The sequence below is a fragment of the Toxorhynchites rutilus genome, chromosome 2 (genome assembly GCF_029784135.1).
Source record: "Toxorhynchites rutilus septentrionalis strain SRP chromosome 2, ASM2978413v1, whole genome shotgun sequence".
In the NCBI taxonomy this organism is placed as follows: domain Eukaryota; kingdom Metazoa; phylum Arthropoda; class Insecta; order Diptera; family Culicidae; genus Toxorhynchites; species Toxorhynchites rutilus.
In genome coordinates this window covers 40,821,896-40,843,144 of record NC_073745.1, presented here as the reverse complement: position 1 = coordinate 40,843,144, position 21,249 = coordinate 40,821,896, and the positions used below count along the sequence as shown (strand labels likewise).

The window sequence follows — 21,249 nt, the reverse complement described above, 5'->3', positions numbered from 1 at the left end:
AACATGGACAACTATGCGTAGAACGGCAGTGTAGTGCACTCCAGTTCCAACACTCAGAGAATAAGTTATAGTCACACTAGCTCTTTGCATATCCCTCCACGAAGGTATGAGTTCCTTTACGAAGTTCCTTAATTTGTTTAGTTCAGCAGACCAAATCACGTTAAGCCCTAAGTGGTGCGGTGATGTGAGCATAGTATCGCTCAGTAGCCGACGACAGTACTTCAGTATCACGTCAACATTTTTTATGATTTTATAAGTACTTTTGCCCTGACATCATTGTAGACGAAAGAGACGATACGATTCTTCACGATGAATGAAAAATTGCACTCATTTACTATACATACTATACTCCGGAATTTCATGACAGTGAGTGAACAGAGTCGAGAACCTATGAGAACTATCGATGAGATTGGTAAAACTTAACAGATTGTAATTTCCCGATAATGTCAAGAGCGGCCGGCGACAAACCAAATAAACCGAATTAGCGCTGCCGGCGTTAAGAGAATCATTGTTTAGCAAATGTGCGGACGACAACATGTTCGTCGCTAATTTCCTTAAAAATGACTCTCCTAAAAGGGTATCTTTTGAGCAAACGACAATGAGTCGACTCTCAAAGTCCTGACTAAACATCTTTGAGTAATATTAAGATTGACTACATCCAAGCGATAACGGAGATCGTTTCGTCCCAGTTCATGAACATCCCTTGAACCTCGCACTGTTAGCCTATATCTAATCTTCTATCTATCTTCTATATATATTTATATATATATATATATATATATATATATATATATATATAAATAAATGGATTTCTGTCTGTCTGTCTGACTCTTATGGACTCGGAAACTACTGAGCCGATCAACATGAAAATTGGTATGTAGGAGTTTTTGGGACCGGGGAAGGTTTTCGTGATAGTTTGAGACCCCTCCCCCCTCTCTAAGGGGGGGCTGCCATACAAATGAAACACAAATTTCTGCATTACTCGAGAATTATTCAAGCAAATAAAATCAAATTAGACATATTGAGGTTTTAGGGTACATGTTTCTATGGTAGTTAGACTCTCCACCCCTCTCTCTAAAGGGGGTTTGCCATACAAATGAAACACAAGTTTCCGCATTACTCGAAAATTAATGAAGCAGATGAAACCAAATTGGGCATATTGAGGTTTTAGGGTGCAATAAGTGTTTCTATGACTCTCCACCCCCCTCTCTAAGGGGGGCTGCCATACAAATGAAACACAAATTTCTGAATTACTCGAGAATTAATCAACCAAACGAAACCAAATTTGGCATGTGGAGGTTTTATGATGCAATAAATATTCTATGATGGTTAGACACTCCTCCCGCTCTCTAATGGTGGGCTGTCATACAAATGAAACACAAATTTCTGCATAACTCGAAAGCTAATCAAGCACAATTTGGGATGTGAGGGTTTTTAGGTATGAGAAATGTTTGTATAATGGTATGACACCCCTCTCTCCTCTGGAACGGAGTGGGGGTCCCATAAAAATATCACACATATTTCAACCAAACATGACAATTGAAAATTTTCGGAAAACTCTGAAGGAAAAGGGGAAAATTCTGAAAATTAAATTCCCATATGTTCTACAATTACCTAGTGACAAGTGCTGTTAGTCCATTTGATGTTTGCGCTAGCGAAATTGATCTTTGTTCGAAACTGGAAATGGATTTTAATGTGATGAAACGCACTCCTATATCTTCTTCTATCCATACAAATAAAAAGGATCGCCAGATGTGTCGATAAGAGCAGAACTCGAGGAAAGAATTGTCTGATTTAGGGCTGCCTTTCTTCTATCATATTTTCTGCATAAAACATTTATTCCGCGTAACGGAGAAACATGTTATTTACAAGAGGTTGAAAAATCATGAACGAGAATTGTGTCTGAAAATAGTCTGATACTATAATGATGAGTTTTGTTACAAATACTAGGAATTTTATAGTAAAAAGCAAATTCAACGGAGACGAACAGAAGATCAATCAATGAACAGTTCTGTGATTGGACCCATGAATTTTCTCATAGTAAGAAAACGTGAATGTTTGAAGGTATTTATGACAAAAAACAAAATTTTTGGCGGGACGAAGTTTGCCGGGTCAGCTATTATGTAAATAAAAATGGAAAGCCAAATCTGTTCGTAAGCGGAAAACCAGAAGAAGGGATGGCCCGATTTTAGCCTTCTTCATTTTGTTGTATTCGTCTCTTCCCGTAGATCAATATAGTGGAGAGCAAAACCGGAAAATTTTCAGAAAACTGAAGGAATGTCTAATATAAATAAGAATGGTAAAAATGAAAGGCCAAAAGGGTTGCTAATCGCAAAATCCGATGAAGGAAAGGTCCCTTTTGAGCCATCTTAATTTTGTTGTATTTGTTGTATTCTGCAGAGTCGTCTCGTCCGCCTGTTCAAACTGTTCATAGGACAGGTAGACATTCTCAAAAAAAATGTGTATTATTTCACATGGTTCAGGAATTATCGAACGTTATTTTTTGTAATTTCCATGTTATCATGAATTTCCTTATTTTATTTTCTATTTTGGTGGAACCCACCGTGAAGAATGTAATGTGATAGCTGCATTCAACTACACACGCATCCCACACGCAACACTACCTTCACGCTATGAAATAAGCAGTAATGACTGCTGGGTTCAAACCTTTCATCTGAACCAGCAATCATCCAAATACTTTTCTCTATCTTCAAGTGGAACAGAGCAAACACAGTGAACTACATATGAAAGAGATGCGTACTTTGGTCTTAATGCTGACAAAATCGTGGCCAGAGCTATGATGGCGCTATTGTAATGTCCGGAAATAAATCTGGTGTACAAACATTGGTGAAACAACGGTTTCGAAAAGCTGGATTTTTTTTTCCAATTCATTTATTTGTAAGGCTCAATCGCATGAGCTTTGCGGAGCCACTAATTCATGATTTGTTTTTACAGAATTTCAACTTAAATCTATGTTTAGTAGGTTTCGACCGATTACTCGCGGTTTACTCGAGGTTAGAGGGGCAACAATTTTTGTGGGATGGATCAGGTTAGGGATTTGGATATGAGGTATCGTTGTCTCAACCGAGAGTTGCCGCACGCACTGTAGCATTGTACATAAAGACCAGGGATAGCATCTGGTGTTCGACTATCTGTCGAGGGTGGGCGACGGTGAGATGAGGGGACAAGACAAACAAACTAATAACGAAAAAGAAAAAAAACACACAAAAGCATTAAATTCTTATGCTAGTCCGTTTCACAAACATATAGATCAACTGCATATAGCAGATGTCGCGAGTTCCCAACACGTCTCTAACAGGAACATAGGGTTGTCTTCTTTGGGCCCTAAGGGCATTCAAAAGGTACTCTCTGGCTGCGTAATTATCCGTACATTGCCAAACTGCGTGATCGATGTCATCGTAACCGTTTCCACACCGACAGACATTGTTTTGAACAAGATTTATTCTGTGGAGATGCACATCTAGCGAGTAGTGGTTGGACATAAGTCTACTCATTACACGAATGAAGTCACGACTTACGTCCAGACCTTTGAACCACGCTCTCGAAGAAACATTTGGAATAATTGAATATAACCACCGCCCAAGACTTCCAGTGTTCCAATCAGTTTGCCAACTCAAGAGGGAACTCTGACGCAGTAATTGGAAAAATTCATCGTATGAAATCTGTCTATCAAACAATTCGCCTTCCTGGGCAACCACCTTTGCGAGAGTGTCCGCTTTCTCATTGCCAGGAATTGAGCAATGAGAGGGGACCCATACAAAGGTTAACTTATAAGATCTTTCGATCAGTGCACTCATCTGCAGCCTCACTTTTGTGAGGAAATAAGATGAGTGCCTACTAGTTTTCATCGACTGGAGAGCCTCAAGCGAACTGAGACTATCCGAGAAAATGAAGTAATGGTCTGCAGGCTTGTTGGAGATCATCCCCAATGCGAAGTCGATTGCTGCCAGCTCAGCAACATAAACGGAACAAGGTTCCTGCAGTTTACGGAAGGCGCTCGAATTTTCATTGAAAACACCGAAGCCAGTGGATCCATTGAGGCGAGACCCATCAGTGAAGTATCTTTTCATGCAATTGACTTTTTGGTACTTTCAGTTAAAAATACGGGGAATGAAAGTTGGTCGAAGCTGATCTGAAATCCCAAGTATTATTGCTGAAATCCCAAGCTTGTTTCATCGACAGATCGTATTCAATTGAGGAACTGCTGATGGTGAAGTGAGCACGGTCTGGAGTAAACGATGGAAGACAAATATCTGACGAAATATAGTGGTAATAAATTCTCATAAACCGAGATTGTATATTTAGATGAAGAATTTTTTCAAAGTTTTCAATCAAAAGTGTGTTCGTGACTCCGCATTTCACCAGTATTCTGAGAGAAAGTTCTCAGAATCGGTTCTGTAGAGGAGTTACTCCTGCCAGAACCTCGAGACTCATGTTATGCGTTGAGTGCATACAGCCAAGAGCTATACGCAGACAATGATATTGAATTCGTTCCAGTTTTAGAAGGTGACTTTTAGCTGCTGAGAGAAAGCAGAAAGAGCCATACTCCAGAATGGATAGAATAGTTGTTTTATAAAGTGTTATGAGATCTCCCGGATTAGCTCCCCACCACGTGCCGCAAATCGAGCGGAGGAAGTTGACCCTCTTTTGACATTTTTGCTTCAAATACGTAATGTGGGTATTCCAAGTGCATTTTGAATCAAACCAGACACCAAGGTACTTGAAAGTCAATGATTGGGTAATGCTTCTGCCCAAAAGCTTAAGTTGCAATTGGGCTGGGAACCGCTTTCGAGTAAACACTACCAGTTCGGTTTTCTGCGGCGAGAATTCGATCCCTAAGTTCCTTGCCCAAGAAGACAAGTTATCTAAGGAATTTTGCAATGGTCTTTGCAAATTTTCGGCATGGAGACCTCTGACGGAAACCACACCATCATCTGCAAGCTGTCTAAGCGTGCATTGTTCTGCCAAACAACTGTCAATATCTTTCACATAAAAATTATAAAGAAGGGGGCTCAGACATGAGCCTTGGGGTAGACCCATATAACTATTTCTGGAAGTTGTCAGTTGTCCAAGGGTAAAGTTCATTCGCTTTTCTGACAACAAATTGTACAAAAAGTTATTCAAAATTCCAGGAAGTCCACATCTGTCCAGATTGTCTGACAGAATTTCTATGGAAACCGAATCAAAAGCTCCCTTAATATCCAAGAATACTGAAGCCAATTGCTCCTTGTGCGCAAAGGCCAGTTGAATATCCGTAGAAAGCAACGCTAGACAATCGTTTGTTCCTTTGCTCTTACGAAACCCAAATTGTGTACTTGATAGCAAATTATTTGTCTCGATCCATTGATCGAGTCTTCGAAGGATCATTTTTTCCAACAATTTTCTAATACACGAGAGCATAACAATCGGACGGTATGAGTTATGGTCAGACGCTGGTTTGCCAGGTTTTTGAATTGCTATTACTTTGACCTGTCTCCATTCGGGTGGCACAATGTTGTTTTCTAGTAGGGTATTGAATAAGTCTAGCATGCGTCTTTTCGCGATATGGGGAAGATTTTTTAGAAGAACGAATTTAATCATATCGCTTCCGGTTGAAGAGTTGTTCGATGAAAGAAGAGCCATAGAAAATTCCAGCATTGAGAATGGTCTGTCCAGAGGTCCACCGCTTGGAGACGTTTCTCGAAGAATATGTTGGGCTGGAAGTGAGTCTGGACAGACCTTTTTAGCGAAATCGAATATCCATCGGTTGGAGTATTCCTCACTCTCGTTAGTAGATGAGCGGTTACGCATGTTGCGAGCTACCCTCCACAAGGTACGTATTGAGGTTTCACGAGAAAGACCTTCAATGAAATTGCGCCAGTAACCGCGTTTTTTTTGCTTTAATTAATTGTTTCAGCTGTATTTCAAGCTTTGAATATTCCTCGAAGTGTGTGGATGTTCCATGTCTAAGAAAAGCTTTGAAAGCATCAGATTTTTTCAAATACAATTTTGTGCATTCGTCGTCCCAGCCAGGAGTGGCTGGTTTTCTTTTAAACGGAGCACTTGGAACTTTTCTTTTTTGTGCTTCCAATGAGCTTTTATACATCAAATCTACAAAAAATCGATATTCTTCCAATGGTGGAAGTATATCTATTGATTCGACACCAATTGTTACCGCCGTTGCAAATTTTTGCCACTCGATGTTCCTTGTTAGATCAAATGGAACTCGAGATGGTTCAGTGGATTGCGGGCTACACTTGATTGATATATTGATTGGCAAGTGATCGCTACCATGGGGATCATTGATGACCTTCCACTGACAATCTAATGATAGCGAGCTTGAGCAAAAAGATAGGTCGAGTCGACTTTCTCGAGCCGGAGGTTTTGGAATTCGTGTCGCTTCACCAGTGTTCAAGATAGTCAAATTGAAATCGTCACATAAATCGTAAAAAATAGCCGCTCTAGCGTCATCATAAGGATCACCCCACCCAGTACCATGGGAGTTCATGTCACCCAGTATTAGAACTGGGGATGAGAGAATCGAGACTAGATTCCAAAGTTGACTACGGCTAATGTTAGTATTTGGAGGAACGTATACTGAAGCTATGCAAAGTTCTTTATTCTTTGCCGTTATTTGACACGCGACAATTTCGACGTCTGATAGAGCTGGGAGAGGAATTTTATAGAAAGAGTAGCACTTTTTGATCCCCAAAAGTACTCCTCCATAAGAATCATTTCTATCCAGGCGAATAATGTTAAAATCGTGGAAGTTGAGTTCTGTATCAGAAGAAAGCCATGTTTCAGAAAGGGCGAATATATCACAGTCATAATTTTGAAGTAAAAATTTGAACGAGTCTAGTTTAGGCACTAGACTACGGCAGTTCCATTGTAGCACATTGATCATATCTCCTACTACGTTAGGTGAATTATCCATCGAAAGATATGATTGATGCAAGGAGGGGCCATGAAACAGTCAATTGCTTAAGATAAGACTTCAGAGATGGAAGCAAGGCAGAAATAAGGCTTCTAAGGGGGTCTTGAATATTGAGGGTGTTTAATATAAAGTCCACAATGTCCGAAAAAGCTATCAATCCTCGATTGGACGCGAATTTTCTACGAGAAGATCGAGGGGCAGCGTTTTTGTTTCTCTCTCTTCTTGGTAACGGCGTATAATGCTTACTGCAACCAGGAATTGGCTGAGAAGGAATCTTCGGATTAGTTTTTTTACCATTATCCTTGGAATTAGACAATCTTCTGAGGATCATTTTAGCTTTCTTACGGTGCATCATTGGTGAAGAGAGTTTTCTTTTTTGAGAATCATCCTTTGTCGAAGATTCTGGTGCAACCGTAGTGTGATCCTCATCAGAATCAGAGTCCAATTCTTGAGTTGACAAAACCGAAAATTGGTTTTCATCATGAGCGGCTGATGCGGCCTTGAGCATTTCAGCATAAGTCCGCTTGGAGCGTCCTGTGATAGAACGCTTCACTTTATCGGAGTGCTGTTTGTACCTTGGGCACTCCTGTAGTGCGTGAGGATTCTCGCCACAGTGGATACATTTTTCCACTGTTTGTGTACAAGAATCCTCACTGTGTTTTTCACCACATTTACCGCAGCGGAACTTGTTGCCGCAATGGCTGGAAGAATGTCCCAAATTTTTACAGATGGTGCAATTATAGACCCGCGGTGCAAACAAGCGCACCGGAAAAAAAAACACTATCTACTTTCACATAGTTCGGGAGAACACAACCAGCGAAAGTCACCCGAAACGAGTGTGAAGGCTTATAGACTTTTTGGTTGTCTTCCAAAGATGCTGCATGTAGTTGTCTAACATCCAGAATCTTCACAAGCTCACCAATTAGGGAGTTTTTAAAACAACCCGATGCTTTTTTCAATTCTTCAACACTCAGACTCGCATCGGAGACTACGCCTTCTATCTCCACATCTCGAGAAGGGATGTAAATGTGGTACTCCCTGTTGAAAATCTCGTGGTCAACAATCTTGTTCGCCACATCAAAAGTCGGTGCTTCTACACGCAGTTTGTCCGGTCTCTCTTTACGTATCAAGACATCCGGATACTTACGCAGCAAATCTCTTGAAATGTCAAGAGTTCTCAACGATTTCTCCTTGGGCCGAAAGAAAACAACCCATGGTGTCTTTGAGGACTGTTGGTAATCAATAGCATCAGCAGACGCCATAACGGTTGCGCAAACGGCGGCTCTCTACAAACTGCTGCGACGCTTACTCGAACGATGCCTACTTTGTTCGGCTTTCGCGAATTTATGTGAAGAAGACGGGATGATTTTGTAGAATTTCATTCTCATCCAGTTCATCCACTACTCTCGCATGTGAAAATGCAAAAATGGCGTATCCTAGCAATAACAAAACAAACAACCCCCGCTCCACAAACCGTAATCCCCTTCTCTTGGAAGTGATGATGTTGCTTCACCTGTTATACATTTATACAAGCGCCTTGGTTAAAACTTTTACAACATCCAGAGGTCTTCACGCATGCATGCATGAGTTCAACACTGTATTCTTGCTCAAATTTTTTGCGAATATTTTTGCACATACAACATCCGTATGTGCATTATCAAATTTTGCTTAAAAAGGAATAATACGTAGTAGAATGCGTGCGTAACGCCAAAGCTTGCTTTGCTTCCTTGGAGCTCAAAGCAGATCATCATTTCGATAGTGCGCTCAAAAAAGCAATTGTGTCGCTTAGTTGCAAAACCGGTCAACTCCACAAGTTTGAGAAATTCGTTTTTTCTTAGGCCTTAGATACATTTTTCCACTTATTGGTAGTGAGACACAGCACCTATAAAACACGCGTTATAAAACCATGATGTGCTGCAAAACCGGTAGCATGATGCTACATAAAATCGTCTTTACTGTATTTTTTTGTTTTTATGAATGACAGTAACGTTCTCAATTGTCGCCGTTTATATAGATTATAGAAAAAAATATTTACGAAATGACGAAACGGTTTAGGGAACTAGATGAATACAAATTCGTCGCTTTGTTGAATCACGAAAAATTTGCCGACTTCGATGTCGCATTCCCTGAGAATTAGAAAATGCTTATTTCATACCTCTCGAAATTCGATGAAGCGCTTTGTAATAAGCTGACGGTTCTTTACTCACGCGAAGAGTTTAGGAGAAAAAAAATTATAGACATAATCTCGATAATCGTTGAACAAATCCTACATCATACCTTCTCCGCAACGGCTGGCCAGAACGATACTGACATTGCCTATTACACCGGTAAAGGATATCCTATTTTTCGGATCATTCACATTGCTTTTAAACGATCGGATATGGTTTGCTGAGCTACTCCAAGTGTATCTGCAAGTTCTTGTTGCGTTTGTGACGGATCTTGATCGAGTAAAGCCTCCAATTCTTCATCTTCAAACTTTTTTGGCGGTTCGGAACGTTTTTTCGTATTCCAAGTCAAAATTACCACTTTACACCGTGCAAACCACGTCTGACACATTCGCTCAGTTGGAGCATGGTCACCATAAATTTGCACCAAAATGCGATGACTTTCCCCATTTTTTTTCTTCAAATTGAAGTAATGAAGTAACAATCCCCGCAAAAACACTATCGTTGGTACGAAATTCGACATATTCGAAATGGCAGAAAACTATATTGTTTACGCTCCAACTTTTTGACATATACTGAAAATAACACACAATGACAGTAGCTTTCCAACGAATGTCTGGAAACGTCATCTGTTGTAAAACCGAAGAAACTTACCGAAACACTTAATAAAAACACATTGTCTTAGCTAACCCAAAGTTTATTTGTCTACAACGTTAAGTGACTAAAAGATTCTTCAGCATCTTGTTATCTCTCCCTTCACGGTTACCAGTGATTTTTGGCAGTATCGTCAACGAACTGACTGTCCTTGCTGCTCAGATGGTGAACCATAATACCTACATCGTGGCCCCGATATAACTTGATCTGGCTGTGCTTACCGCGGAGGTGAATAGTAAGATTGTAGGACTGGGTAATGGCGGGTTTACATTAGGGAGATCTATAGCTATAGATGGATTTATTCACGTGAAATAGGTGTAAACGGGTGAGAATAAATATGATACAATTATTCGAGGTATATATAACTTGAATAAATTCAGCATATGTAAACGCTTGTGAATTTCTCACTGGTGAGATATCACTAAAGTTGGATGCAGTTTTACTTCAGGTGAATAAATTCACCGAAGATATGAATATATTCATTATAGAAGTTCACGCTAGTGTAAACGGTTGATGCGATTTCTATAAATCTCATCATATTTCTTCATATGAATATATCACTAGTCTAAACCCACCCTAAGAGTTCGTTTACATAACTCGCAAGCGAAAGATTTCTTCTTGGTGTGTATCCGAATGTGCAGCTGCAACGTTGTGAGTTTCTCAAGCATTTTGGAACAATGTGGACAGAAATAGGGATGTTCATCTGAAAGAAATGATCCCAAATGGTTCATTTCAGTGAAGAGGCGAATGAACTTTGAAGTTTAAAGCCTCTATAATAGGAAAAAGGGAAATTATTGCACCCAACCCTTTCTATATCAACCCGTATGACGATTTCGAGTGTGCCTGTAAAGCGCTGGAGAACTCGTAAACGCTTTTGAACACTGTGAACAAGAATAGGGACGTTCACCTGCGAAGGAATGACTCTATTGAATGATTAATTGTAATAAAACGTGTTTTACCAACCCGTATGAATTCGAATGTGTTGTTTGAGCCATCTAGGATGATTAAACTTCTTCGGACAATGTGGACAAGAATAGGAACGTTCACCTGCAAAGAAATGACCCTGCTGAATAGTTCATTCTAGACAACATTCTTTTCTAACCCGTATGTGTCTGAATGTGTATCTGGAGCGTAGAAGGATTCCTTAGCACTTTCGGACAGTGTGGACAAGAATGATAGGGGCGTTCACCTGCAAAGAAAGAACCTTGCTGAATAGTTCATTGTAGAAAACTTCCTTTACTAACTCGTATGAGTTCGAATGTGCTTTTGGAGCGATGATGAATGCACAAACGCTTTTGGACACTGGGAACAAGAATAGGGACGTTCACCTGCAAAGGATCAACTCTACTGAATGAATCACTGTAGTAAAACATATTCTACCAACCAGTATGAGTTCGAATGTGTTGCTTCAGATTCGAAGTGTTGCTAAAGGTGTTCGAGCAATGTGGACAAGGATAGGGACGTGTACCTGCAAAGGAATAGCACTGCTGAATGGTTCATTGTAGAAAAATGTTTCTTTACCAACCCGTATGAATTTGAATGTGCGTCCGGAGCGTATAACGATCCCTAAACGCACTCGGACAGTGTAAACAAGAATAGGGGCGTTCATCTGCAAATAAACGACTCTGCTGTATGGTTCACTGTTGTAAAACATATTTTACCAACCAGTATGAGTTTGAATGTGCTTTTGTAGGGCTGAAGAATTCAGAAACGCTTTTGGACACTGTGAACAAGAATAGGGACGTTCACCTGCAAAGGAACGACTGTTGAATAGTTCAATATAGTGCAACATTTCCACCAACCCATATGACTTCGAATGTGCTTTCGGAGCGATGAAGAATCCACAAACGCTTTCGGACACTGCGAGCAAGAATAGGGATGTTCACCTGCAAAAAGAGATGACTCTGCTGAATGGCTTATTATAGTAACAACATTCTTACCAACCCGTATGAGTTCGAATGTGCTTTCGGAGCGATGAAGAATACACAAACGCTTTTGAACACTGGGAACAAGAATAGGGACGTTCACCTACAAATGAGTTACCCTGGTGAATGAATCACTGTATTAAAACATATTTTACTAACCAGTATGTGCCCGAATGTGTTGTTTGAGATTCGAAGGATCGCTATAGGCCTTCGAACAATGAGGACATGGATATGGACGTTCACCTACAATGAAATGACACTCCTAAATGGTTAATTATGGTAAAATCTGGGGCCTTATTGTCGTACACAGTTCACGGTGAAAACGAAATGAGCGGCACGGGTTTTACTGGTTTTCAGGCAGAATGAACACCATTCAAATAGAAGTTTTGAATGAAAATTCTCTCTTCTCTGCACCGAATTAGTGTTCAATGTGAATGGAAAACTTTGTTTTCTTCATATAAGAAAATAATCTCTTACAAAAATTGTATCTGAAGATAATTTTTTTATCTATTCAATTTTTTTCGTGGAAAATTAATTTCGTATCCAGATGTCGGCACCGCATCTTTGTCATCGCGGATACACATTTCATTTCGTTTTCATCGTGAAGTGGGAACGGAAATGAGGCCCCTTTTTAACCAACCCGTGTGAAGTCGAATGTGTAGCTTGAGATTCGAAGCATCGCTAAAGGCCTTCGAACAATGTGGACATGGATATGGACGTTCACCTGCAAAGAAAAAACATTTCTAAATGATACATTATAGTTTTATACTGTTTTACAAACCCGTATGAACTCGAATGTGTTCTTTGAGCGCTAAAGGACGAATAAACATCTTCGGGCAATGTGGACAAGGATGGAGACGTTCACCTACAAAGGAATAATCATCAAATATTTCATCAAACCTCCGTCCGCGAAACATTTCTTACATTCAAGACGGACTTTCTTCTTCGGAGCATCCATATTGCATCCTCTTTGTGTTTTCGTTCTTGCAACTGGAATTAATAATGGATTGTCTTCTTCTTCCTCTATTTTGCTAACAGAGAAAAGCTCTCCTTTCTGGTCCTTAATTTGCGTTTCGGTTTCCTCTCCATTTTTGTCTGTCTCAAAAATGTTTTCACCATCCGACAGCTTGAGGTCATCAATCATTAACTCTGGTTCCATCTTGATGGCAGTCGGTTCAGCGCTGGGCAAAATTAGGAAGCAGCTCTCGGGAAAGTCGTGGACGGTTATCAACTCTTGGTGGCATTTGTCGCAAGTAGGATAACTGCTCAATAGAGAAGTGAAACTGCTCAGCTTCTGCAGGATAACTTTCAGTTTCTGCTCGTGATCGTGAGTGGAAACCAGCGCGTAACGAAATTCCTCATTGCATGTGTTAGAGCAAAAGCTGCATTGGTCACTGTTGAATGAAATGAAATATGATCAAACATCAGTGTCATTTGCGATAAAACCAAAATCTAACGATTGCGATATGCATACGAATAACAAATATTGCTTGAAATACTTCCTGATCATCTTCCCAATAAACTTACAGATTAATGCTAACAAACGCCATCTCTCTCATCCAGCGAATTATTATTTATCCAAACAAATAGTTCACAAGTCCAATAATAACGAAAAACTGCTAAAACATTATGCTTTAAGAACAAGCAGAACAAGCTGTTGCTTGTATATTTTGGATCTCTGAATTGTTTCATTGACAGCTTCAGCAGTCACGCATCTGCAAAATAAACAGTTTAACCAGGGATGCCAGGATAATATTTTGACGTAGGACTAAGTCTTTGATTTCTATATAGGGGGGTCACTCTACGAAAAATGTAACGTTTATTAAGAGTGCAAAAGCATATTCCGAAGAATCGTTCTTACGATATATGTTATAATCTATACCATTAGACAGCAAATTTATCCAGCAATTTCTTTCGCCTGAGACATCAATATTGGATATAATGAAACAAGTGAGCAATTTAGAAATAAAAAGTAGTATGTTTTGCGAGCGGATGCGAAGGTAGATCATGTATTATGCATTCTTTCTTTGGTACTTACGTATTAGCGTTACCGAAGCCGAAATTCAATAGATAACAATTTTATTTCGCGCACGGGCACTCAGTTATCCTTTGCATTTTTGTTGCCTTGTTGTTTGCACTGTTTTGTTATTTTTTAGTGCTACGAAAATAGGTATTTGGGATTTGCGGTATTTACGTATGAACACCACCGGAGCGTTGATCATATTTGAAAGCACAAATTAGTCAAGCAAACGTAATGCACCAGATAAAGGTATGCCGTCCGACGCTCGCTAACGCTCGATCGGACTAAACTAAAGGATCGTTTCCTATGTTTCAAATTAACCGGGCAATCGGTGGAACACAGGTTTGCTTGTGAGAGACCGTCGCTTTCGACGGCGGGTCGGCGGTCGACTCGGATTGCGTGCCTTATCTTGTTAGATGGAGACTTCGTCACCATTACATTGACCCTAGAATAAATTTCATTACTAAAAAATTTATTCATAATGAGAATTGGGCTCAAACGACGTTAATACGTGAATACCTCAAATTCCAAATACACATTTTCGTTGCACCAAAAAATAAGGAAACACTGCAAACAACAAGGCAACAGCAATGCAAAAGATAATTGAGTGCCTGTGCGAATAATAAAATAGCTATCTGTTGAATTTCGGCTCCGGTGATGCTAATACGTGAGTACACTTTCTTTCAACTTCGTTCCCATGAATGCTGTATGCAACACAAAATTGTGTGCAATAATTCGTTTTATCAAACAAATTAGCTAGATCTTTTTCGAATGTAAACATATTGAAGTTATCAGATGCAAGATTTCATGCATCACTTAAATTTCATCAAAGCAAGGAAAGTGATCGTTCGTTAATTGGGCCGGAAAATCAATATAATTATCGAATTTTACTCGCTAACTGGTCTACAAAATAGCAAATGCAATACTTCAAATTGAAGATGACATCTATTATTGATACATATTTGCTTTGCAGCCTAGTTAACATACGCCCTGTTATGGATAAGTCCAGTTAAATATAGTCCAGTTAGCGAATGACTTCTGTATATGACGGGGTAATGGACATCTTAAGATAGTGTCTTCCGGGCTGCGGCAACATGAGCAATTGTACAGCGAAACATGATATCAATACTAGGAGGACGACAGCGATTATCATGCGAGGACTATATTATTATATTCGGCATTACATCGCATCACAAAAATGAAACGAAATGAAATATTAATAATCTTCATGACTCGTATTCATAATTCTCAATGACTCAGTTCCTTCTATGATAGATTGAGTAGTAGAACCAATAGGACTTGATTGCGATAGTCTGAAAACGAACATTATTTCACCGAAAAAGCTAATACCTTAGAATAAGACTAATATTAAGAATAAAACAATGGAAAGAAGTCACAATACCATAGCTGTCCATTAAAAATTAAGCAACTTCATGATTTCATGTGCATTTTAGTTCAAAATATCACGAACTCATAAGTATTTTCAACTTGTTTTTTGTTTCTTCGGCCGTCTACACATTAGGCAACAGCAACCCGATCTATGTTGGCGATGTCAATCGCATCGCCAACTCAGCTCTGCACATTGAGACAACTCGAACGCGATGAATTCGTTAAGTTTTTATCCGTCATCATAAACTGCCTAATCGCTGGCAGAGATGCCATTTATTTAACTGCCGAAAAAATCATACGGAGAGCAAATTATGAAAAATTGGTTTGAAAAAAACTACTTTACTTGGGATTTTTCTTGACACCAGGCAAAGAAAAAATAAATAAAAACTTAATTTCACAAATCATCGAATCAAATTGAATGCATACGCGGCTTCTTAAAACTACAATAGAATCAAAAGGGCACATTTGAAATACAATTTACACTATAGCAGAAAAAAAATCTGCTTATCTGGCATTCCTGGATGTACTTTTTTCGAAGGTGTTTCATCTCATATATCAAACAATAATACCATTTTTATTTAAAAAATGTACCGTTGTGTTAATATTCCTTCGTGTGTACAATAGATTTCAGAATTTCTTTTGGGTTCTGCTTTTTTTCTAAATTCTAAATATTTCTAAAAAATGGATGTATATATTTATTTTTCGTTGGAGTAATACCACAAACCAGCAAACAATATTTACAAACATAAAAAAATCATTGAAATAAGAATACAGCCGAAAAGAATTATATAAAGAAAACAGAAAAATTTTCAACAATTCTTCTAAAGAATGATTTATGTATACACTAACGCTAAATATGAAAAATTCTCCCAGGGGTCACATATTCGCAGACCGCACCTTCGCACATGGTACAATCGAGAATCAGGGATGATAACGGTTTCCCGGGAAATCTGACCAGAATTATCCAATCTTAGGCTATCTGTTGGTATTTGTTGAATCATTATTATAGCCGACGGCATCAAGCTAAAGGTGACATATTTACCTAACATACTTATTTCGGCTCGCTGATAACAACAGACAGCAACAATTGCTGTTAACTTGGAAAAAACACATCCAGCGGATTCTGTGCTTCTTGCTCAATCTCCAATATTATACGCATCCTTGACCAATTCAGCACTTTTCCCGGACGGTATATCAAGAGAACTTGCATATTGATGGCATTTCCTAACGTCAAACGAATATATATTATATATAAACTAAACCAAAGTAGCAAAATACTTACATCTCGTTCGTTCATAGAAACAGATGCGCCAATATTGTAAACACTGTTTTGTATCACCACTGACAGATATTGAAATTCAATGAACGCAGAAATCAAAACGTCAACAGCAATTGAACGAAAAGGTTGCCGACACAAATCGCGCGCGACTCGACATGCTGAGTTGAATCGAAAAAGTTGATCCGACCAAAGTTGCCAGTTGCCTAGTGTGTATGCTCCCATTTGATTACACATGTTCTCAACTTTTTTGACAGATTCGTTAAGTTGCTTTCCAACTTAGGTTGCCTAGTGTGTAGATGGCCTGAGATGACAATTGTCACATCACCATCACGCAGTTCTCGTCACTCTATTCCTACAGCCGTATCGGATGCCGTGAGAGGTTCATTTCATGTATGTGAAAGGATGAACTGTGACAAGGTATTCATTCGGCTGGTTGCCAAATCAGATCAGAGATGCCACATTTGCACATATGGTCACGAATTTGCAGACATTTTATTTTGTCATAACCTTTTATTCCTGCCGCAGGCTTTTTAAAATAATGACAAAACATTATTGGTTCCAAATGATCAACGAAGCAGGCCAGTTTTATAGACATTAGTACATATTTACAGATATTTCAGATTTGTTATCGGATATATTTGAGGAGAAAACATCTGACATCCCAGAATTTCATTGGTCTCGCTCAGAGAGGTTAGATATTGGTTTTGCTACAGTCAGTACCGTCGTAGCTGCTGCTGCTCTCTGCGCTCTCAGTTGTTGCTCTGGCTCCGGCTCCGGCGTTTACCACACCTTTTGGAATGTATATGTAGTTCGGTGATGATGACTCGCGGCTAGATAGATGAAACACTAAATCCATGTAGTAGATATATTTAAGAGAAAATAAATTGATTTCATGTGGAAATATTTCCAGAGTGCTTGCTTATTCGTCCGATCGAGAGACAACAGATTTCACGAGAAACTACTTTCAATTCGTCACTCACACTTTTTTTTTTTAATCTGTATTATAGTGATTTTCAACTCATTTGGCTGGTTCGTCACTTTTTACTTACATTTTTGGAAGAATGTCGGGAGTGAGAATTGAACTCGTGACCTTTAGCCTGAGAGGCATGGATGTTACCACTACGCCAGATCGCCTCCCGTCACTCACACTGTGAAAATTGAAGATAAATTGATTTTATTGACACATACAATACCATTACTATCGCTTGTTTAAGATCAAAATCAACGCTTACTATTTCTTTTTCTTTTTTCATTTGTTTTTATGCACTGTCGACACCTCAAGACATATCGACGATTGTCACCTAGAAATCCCAGTTCATGTCACGTAGATTAGAGAGCGGGAATACGGTGAGAATTCATTCAATTGAGAACTCTCACGTCATACGCCTGGTGGGATCGCGTGATATACGTGTTTTTTGTTTACCAATCCACTACCATTCCACTTTGTTATATATCACACTGATATTCATTAATCATTTTCAGTTAGACAGTTGAACTTCCTGCCAGAGGCTTATTTTCTTTATGACCCAGGACTACGTTTTTCATTTCTGTACCGGGGTGTAAGTTCTATAGCTTAAAAATTGCTTTGAAAGCAAGCTATAGAAATCATAATAATCTAGCTCATTGATGATGATTGGTGATCGCAATCGTCACTATGTTGTTTAGAGGAGTGGTATATGAAAACAGTAGGAAGAGAGCAGAAGAGGAATAATTTGCTTGAATCGTGAAACAGACAGACTGATCACAAGCGAGGTTGTGCACAAGCGTATTGTTTTTTGTTTATAAACAAAACACAGTAGACTTCCAAGATGGATGCAGAGTGGTTTTAGAATATTTGCCCACCTTAGGATATACTTCTAGGCGCCTTGGTTATAAGTACATATAACAAACGACTCCTTTTTTTCCTCTATTATAGTGACTTTCAACAAATTTCGGCTGGTTCGTCACTTTAACTTCCTTTTTTTTTGGAGAATGTCGGGAGTGAGAATACAACTCGTGATCTCTGCGTGAGAGGTATGGATGTTACCACTACGCCAGGTCGCCTCCACAAACGACCCTTTTTAGGGTTACTAACGGGTATTTCAATAGGGACGCTAAGAAGTAGACCGATAGGGACAGCAAACGACGCCATACTTTTTCCGCTCTCTTGACATTTCTCTTCAGTAAGGTTTGCCATTTCATAATGGAAAGATATACGATCCAACGAGTTATGATTATTAAAATTCACTACCGAAATTCGGAGTCAATGGCCTCAACTTATGCCGGCGCTATACGATGCTACGAACAACCCCGAATGTTGGATGCTCGATGGTTCGACGCATCGTGTAGTCGATGGACGAGCTACGAGCTTCCAATGTCGAGCGTCGAACAACGTACGGATTACCTTCCAACGCCAGTAGCACAAGTCAAAGGATTTTTGTCATTCGTTGATTCGACACTTGATGACATTCGATATACCGCTACACAATTCGTCCGAATCTATCTTTGACATATTGGTTTGTTTACAAGTTGCAAATGAAGGAACTACAAAATTGATTCATAAAATTAAAAATATTTCAGTTTAATAATGTTGATTTCAAGCATTTTTAATTTACAGCCCGATATCAATACAATTGCTACGGCAGCAATTTCCATACTCGCATCGTCATCCAGTTTCCAAACGTTTTTGATGGTAAATAAAAACAATGAACATTCGATTCAAATACTCGCCGATTGCATGGACCGATTGCATTGAATCGAACATTTACTTCACCGTGTAGCAGCACATTCGTCACAACATTTGTCGATTCATCGAGTTAAATGTTTGAATCCAATATTCGAGCGAAACGTTGAACGAATCGTGTAGTGCCCGCATTAAGAGCACTACGTCCAATTTATGGTCGTCATTATCGTCCTGTCAGATCAACAATTGAGCGTCTAGTGGGAAAATTTAAATCCACAGGCACAGTATAAAATGTTTCCGAGCCAGTGAGACAAAGAAGTTCCCGTAGTGTCGAGAATATTGCTGCCGCTAGCGCATCAATTGAGGAAGACCCTAATCAGTCTCTCACACGTCATTCTCAAGCACGTGGCATCTCTGTGCGGTCGTTGTGGCGAATTTTGCGAAAAGATCTTGGCCTATATCCTTACAAGATCAAATTGATGCAAGAACTGAAGCCGCTTGACCACCAGAAGCCTCGCATGTTCGTGAATTGGGCTGAGCAATAACTTAAAAATAATCCGGATTTTCATCGAAAGATTGCGATGAGGCTCATTTCTGGCGGAATGGCTTCGTCAATAAGCGAAATATGCGTTATTGGTCAGGCAGCAATCCACACGTAATCTATTACATTCCGGAAAAGATACGGTTTGGTGGCGTGGCGTCATTGGGCCGTTCTCCGTGATGATCAAGACTGGCACGTTACTGTGAATTTGAATCGCTACCGCTCAATGATAACCGAATATTTTGGGCCAGAATTGGATGATTTGGACAATATGTGATTTTAACAGGTCGGCGCCACAAGCTACACAGCGAACGTTGAAGAGGATATACAGAAAATAATTACATATTTCCTATTTCCATTATTGAAAGCCAAGTTTGGTGAGCGTGTTATCTCACGAAATGGCCCAGTAAATTGGCCGTCTTGGTCGTGCGATTTGACGGCGTTAGACTATTTCCTGTGGGGCTACGTCAAGTCTAAGGTCTATGCCAACAAGCAATCGACGATTGATAAACTTCGTACGAATCAAGGCACCTAGAAGTATATCCTAAGGTGGGCCAACTTCCTAAAACCACTCTTCAGCCATCTTGGAAGTCTACAGTGCTTTGTTTGTAAACAAAACACAATACGCTAGTGTCGAAGCTCGCTCGTGATCAGTCTGTCTCTTTCACGCTACAAGCTAATAATTTCCCTTCTGCTTTCTTCCTTACTGTTTTCATATACCGCTCCCCTAACCAACTTAGTGACGAAACGGCTTTACCTTAGGATATACTTCTAGGCGCCTTGGTACAAATATCGAACGTGAAATTGCAGCAGTACAGGTCGATTTATGTGCGATTCACATAGAACGTTACGAAAATGAACGTCCACGTTCCGTCGACGTCTCCACCAGTTCACACATGCAGTCATGCTTGCAACAGCACCGTCACGTCAAATATCAAACGAATGATTTATTTCATGTTATTCATGGTGTCACCACCTACAACAGTTTTAAATTGCAATGTCCTCTTTCGAATCAACATGCCTAGAACCAGCTCTAAATTTAGAAAGATTCAATGAAATTCATTGAATTATATCATTCAAATGGTTAACCCCGAAACCCGAAACGAAAACGACAGGCATTATTTGTAGAAAAGAATAATTCGCGTTGACGGCGGAATGGTGTCGACATCTGGATACGATATTAGTTTATATGAGGCAAACTATTCTCTATCAGGTTAGTCGGCCCTAAGGCAGTTTTAAATTGCTTAAATTTATATGAAATTTTTTTCTTGGCGTTATTCACCTACTAGAAGTACGTTATTCAGACCCTATTTTAAACTATTTTCTATGAATTTTCAGATATTCTCACCAAAACTTACCATTATAATATAAAAATATCTTCAGACACCATTTTCGTATGATATTTTTTCACTACTTGCAAATGGTAAGAGATATTCATTTACATAGAGTACTAATTTGATTTGGGAAAAATAATTTTCATTTATAATTTTTATTTTGAAGGTGTGTTCATTTCATCTGCAAACCCATGTTGTCATGCCTGCTCCCCCATTCCGTAATACGAAGCTCAATGCCGTCAACGCGGATTGACAGAGACGGACGGTTCGTTGTGGTTTTGTCTGGGTTTTGTGCCTCGGCTTTTGTTTTGATTTTGGTTGTATTTTGACGTAGAACTACGTCTTT

At 39.4% G+C, this 21,249-nt stretch overlaps 1 protein-coding gene and 1 long non-coding RNA gene across 3 annotated transcripts; both read right to left on the bottom strand.

Moving 5' to 3' along the window:
• Window positions 1-2,901: 2,901 nt before the first annotated feature.
• LOC129769449 (zinc finger protein 501-like) lies at window positions 2,902-13,377 on the bottom strand. 2 transcript variants are annotated; one of them, XM_055771732.1, is made up of 14 exons: window positions 13,206-13,377; window positions 12,603-13,072; window positions 12,460-12,543; window positions 12,319-12,402; window positions 11,838-11,921; window positions 11,698-11,781; window positions 11,556-11,639; window positions 11,419-11,502; window positions 11,279-11,362; window positions 11,138-11,221; window positions 10,998-11,081; window positions 10,856-10,942; window positions 10,717-10,800; window positions 2,902-3,198 (listed from the first exon to the last, which is right to left on the bottom strand). In XM_055771732.1, the coding sequence occupies exons 1-14, from the start codon at window positions 13,235-13,237 to the stop codon at window positions 3,149-3,151; spliced, it is 1,479 nt and encodes a 492-aa protein (XP_055627707.1). In that variant the 5' UTR covers window positions 13,238-13,377; the 3' UTR covers window positions 2,902-3,148. The 2 variants fall into 2 exon arrangements, with proteins under 2 accessions (XP_055627707.1, XP_055627706.1); XM_055771731.1 differs by lacking the exon at window positions 2,902-3,198 and adding an exon at window positions 9,806-10,660 and having other exon boundaries at window positions 13,206-13,376.
• Window positions 13,378-15,756: 2,379 nt separating this feature from the next.
• On the bottom strand, window positions 15,757-16,506 carry LOC129769742 (uncharacterized). Its single transcript, XR_008741960.1, has 3 exons — window positions 16,370-16,506; window positions 16,130-16,311; window positions 15,757-16,066 (listed from the first exon to the last, which is right to left on the bottom strand). It is a non-coding gene; the product is annotated as an uncharacterized LOC129769742 (long non-coding RNA).
• Window positions 16,507-21,249: the final 4,743 nt, after the last annotated feature.

Bases quoted from the DNA above. Each gene is read 5' to 3' on its own strand.
- LOC129769449 (XM_055771731.1), bottom strand. From the start codon at position 13,237: ATGAGAGAGATGGCGTTTGTTAGCATTAATCT. The intron at 11,503-11,555 runs GTTGGTGGAAAT...GTTCCTTTGCAG, and splicing joins GCACATTCGAAGTCATATGG to GTGAACGTCCCTATTCTTGT. The intron at 11,222-11,278 runs GTTGGTAAAGAA...ATTCCTTTGCAG, and splicing joins GCACATTCAAATTCATACGG to GTACACGTCCCTATCCTTGT.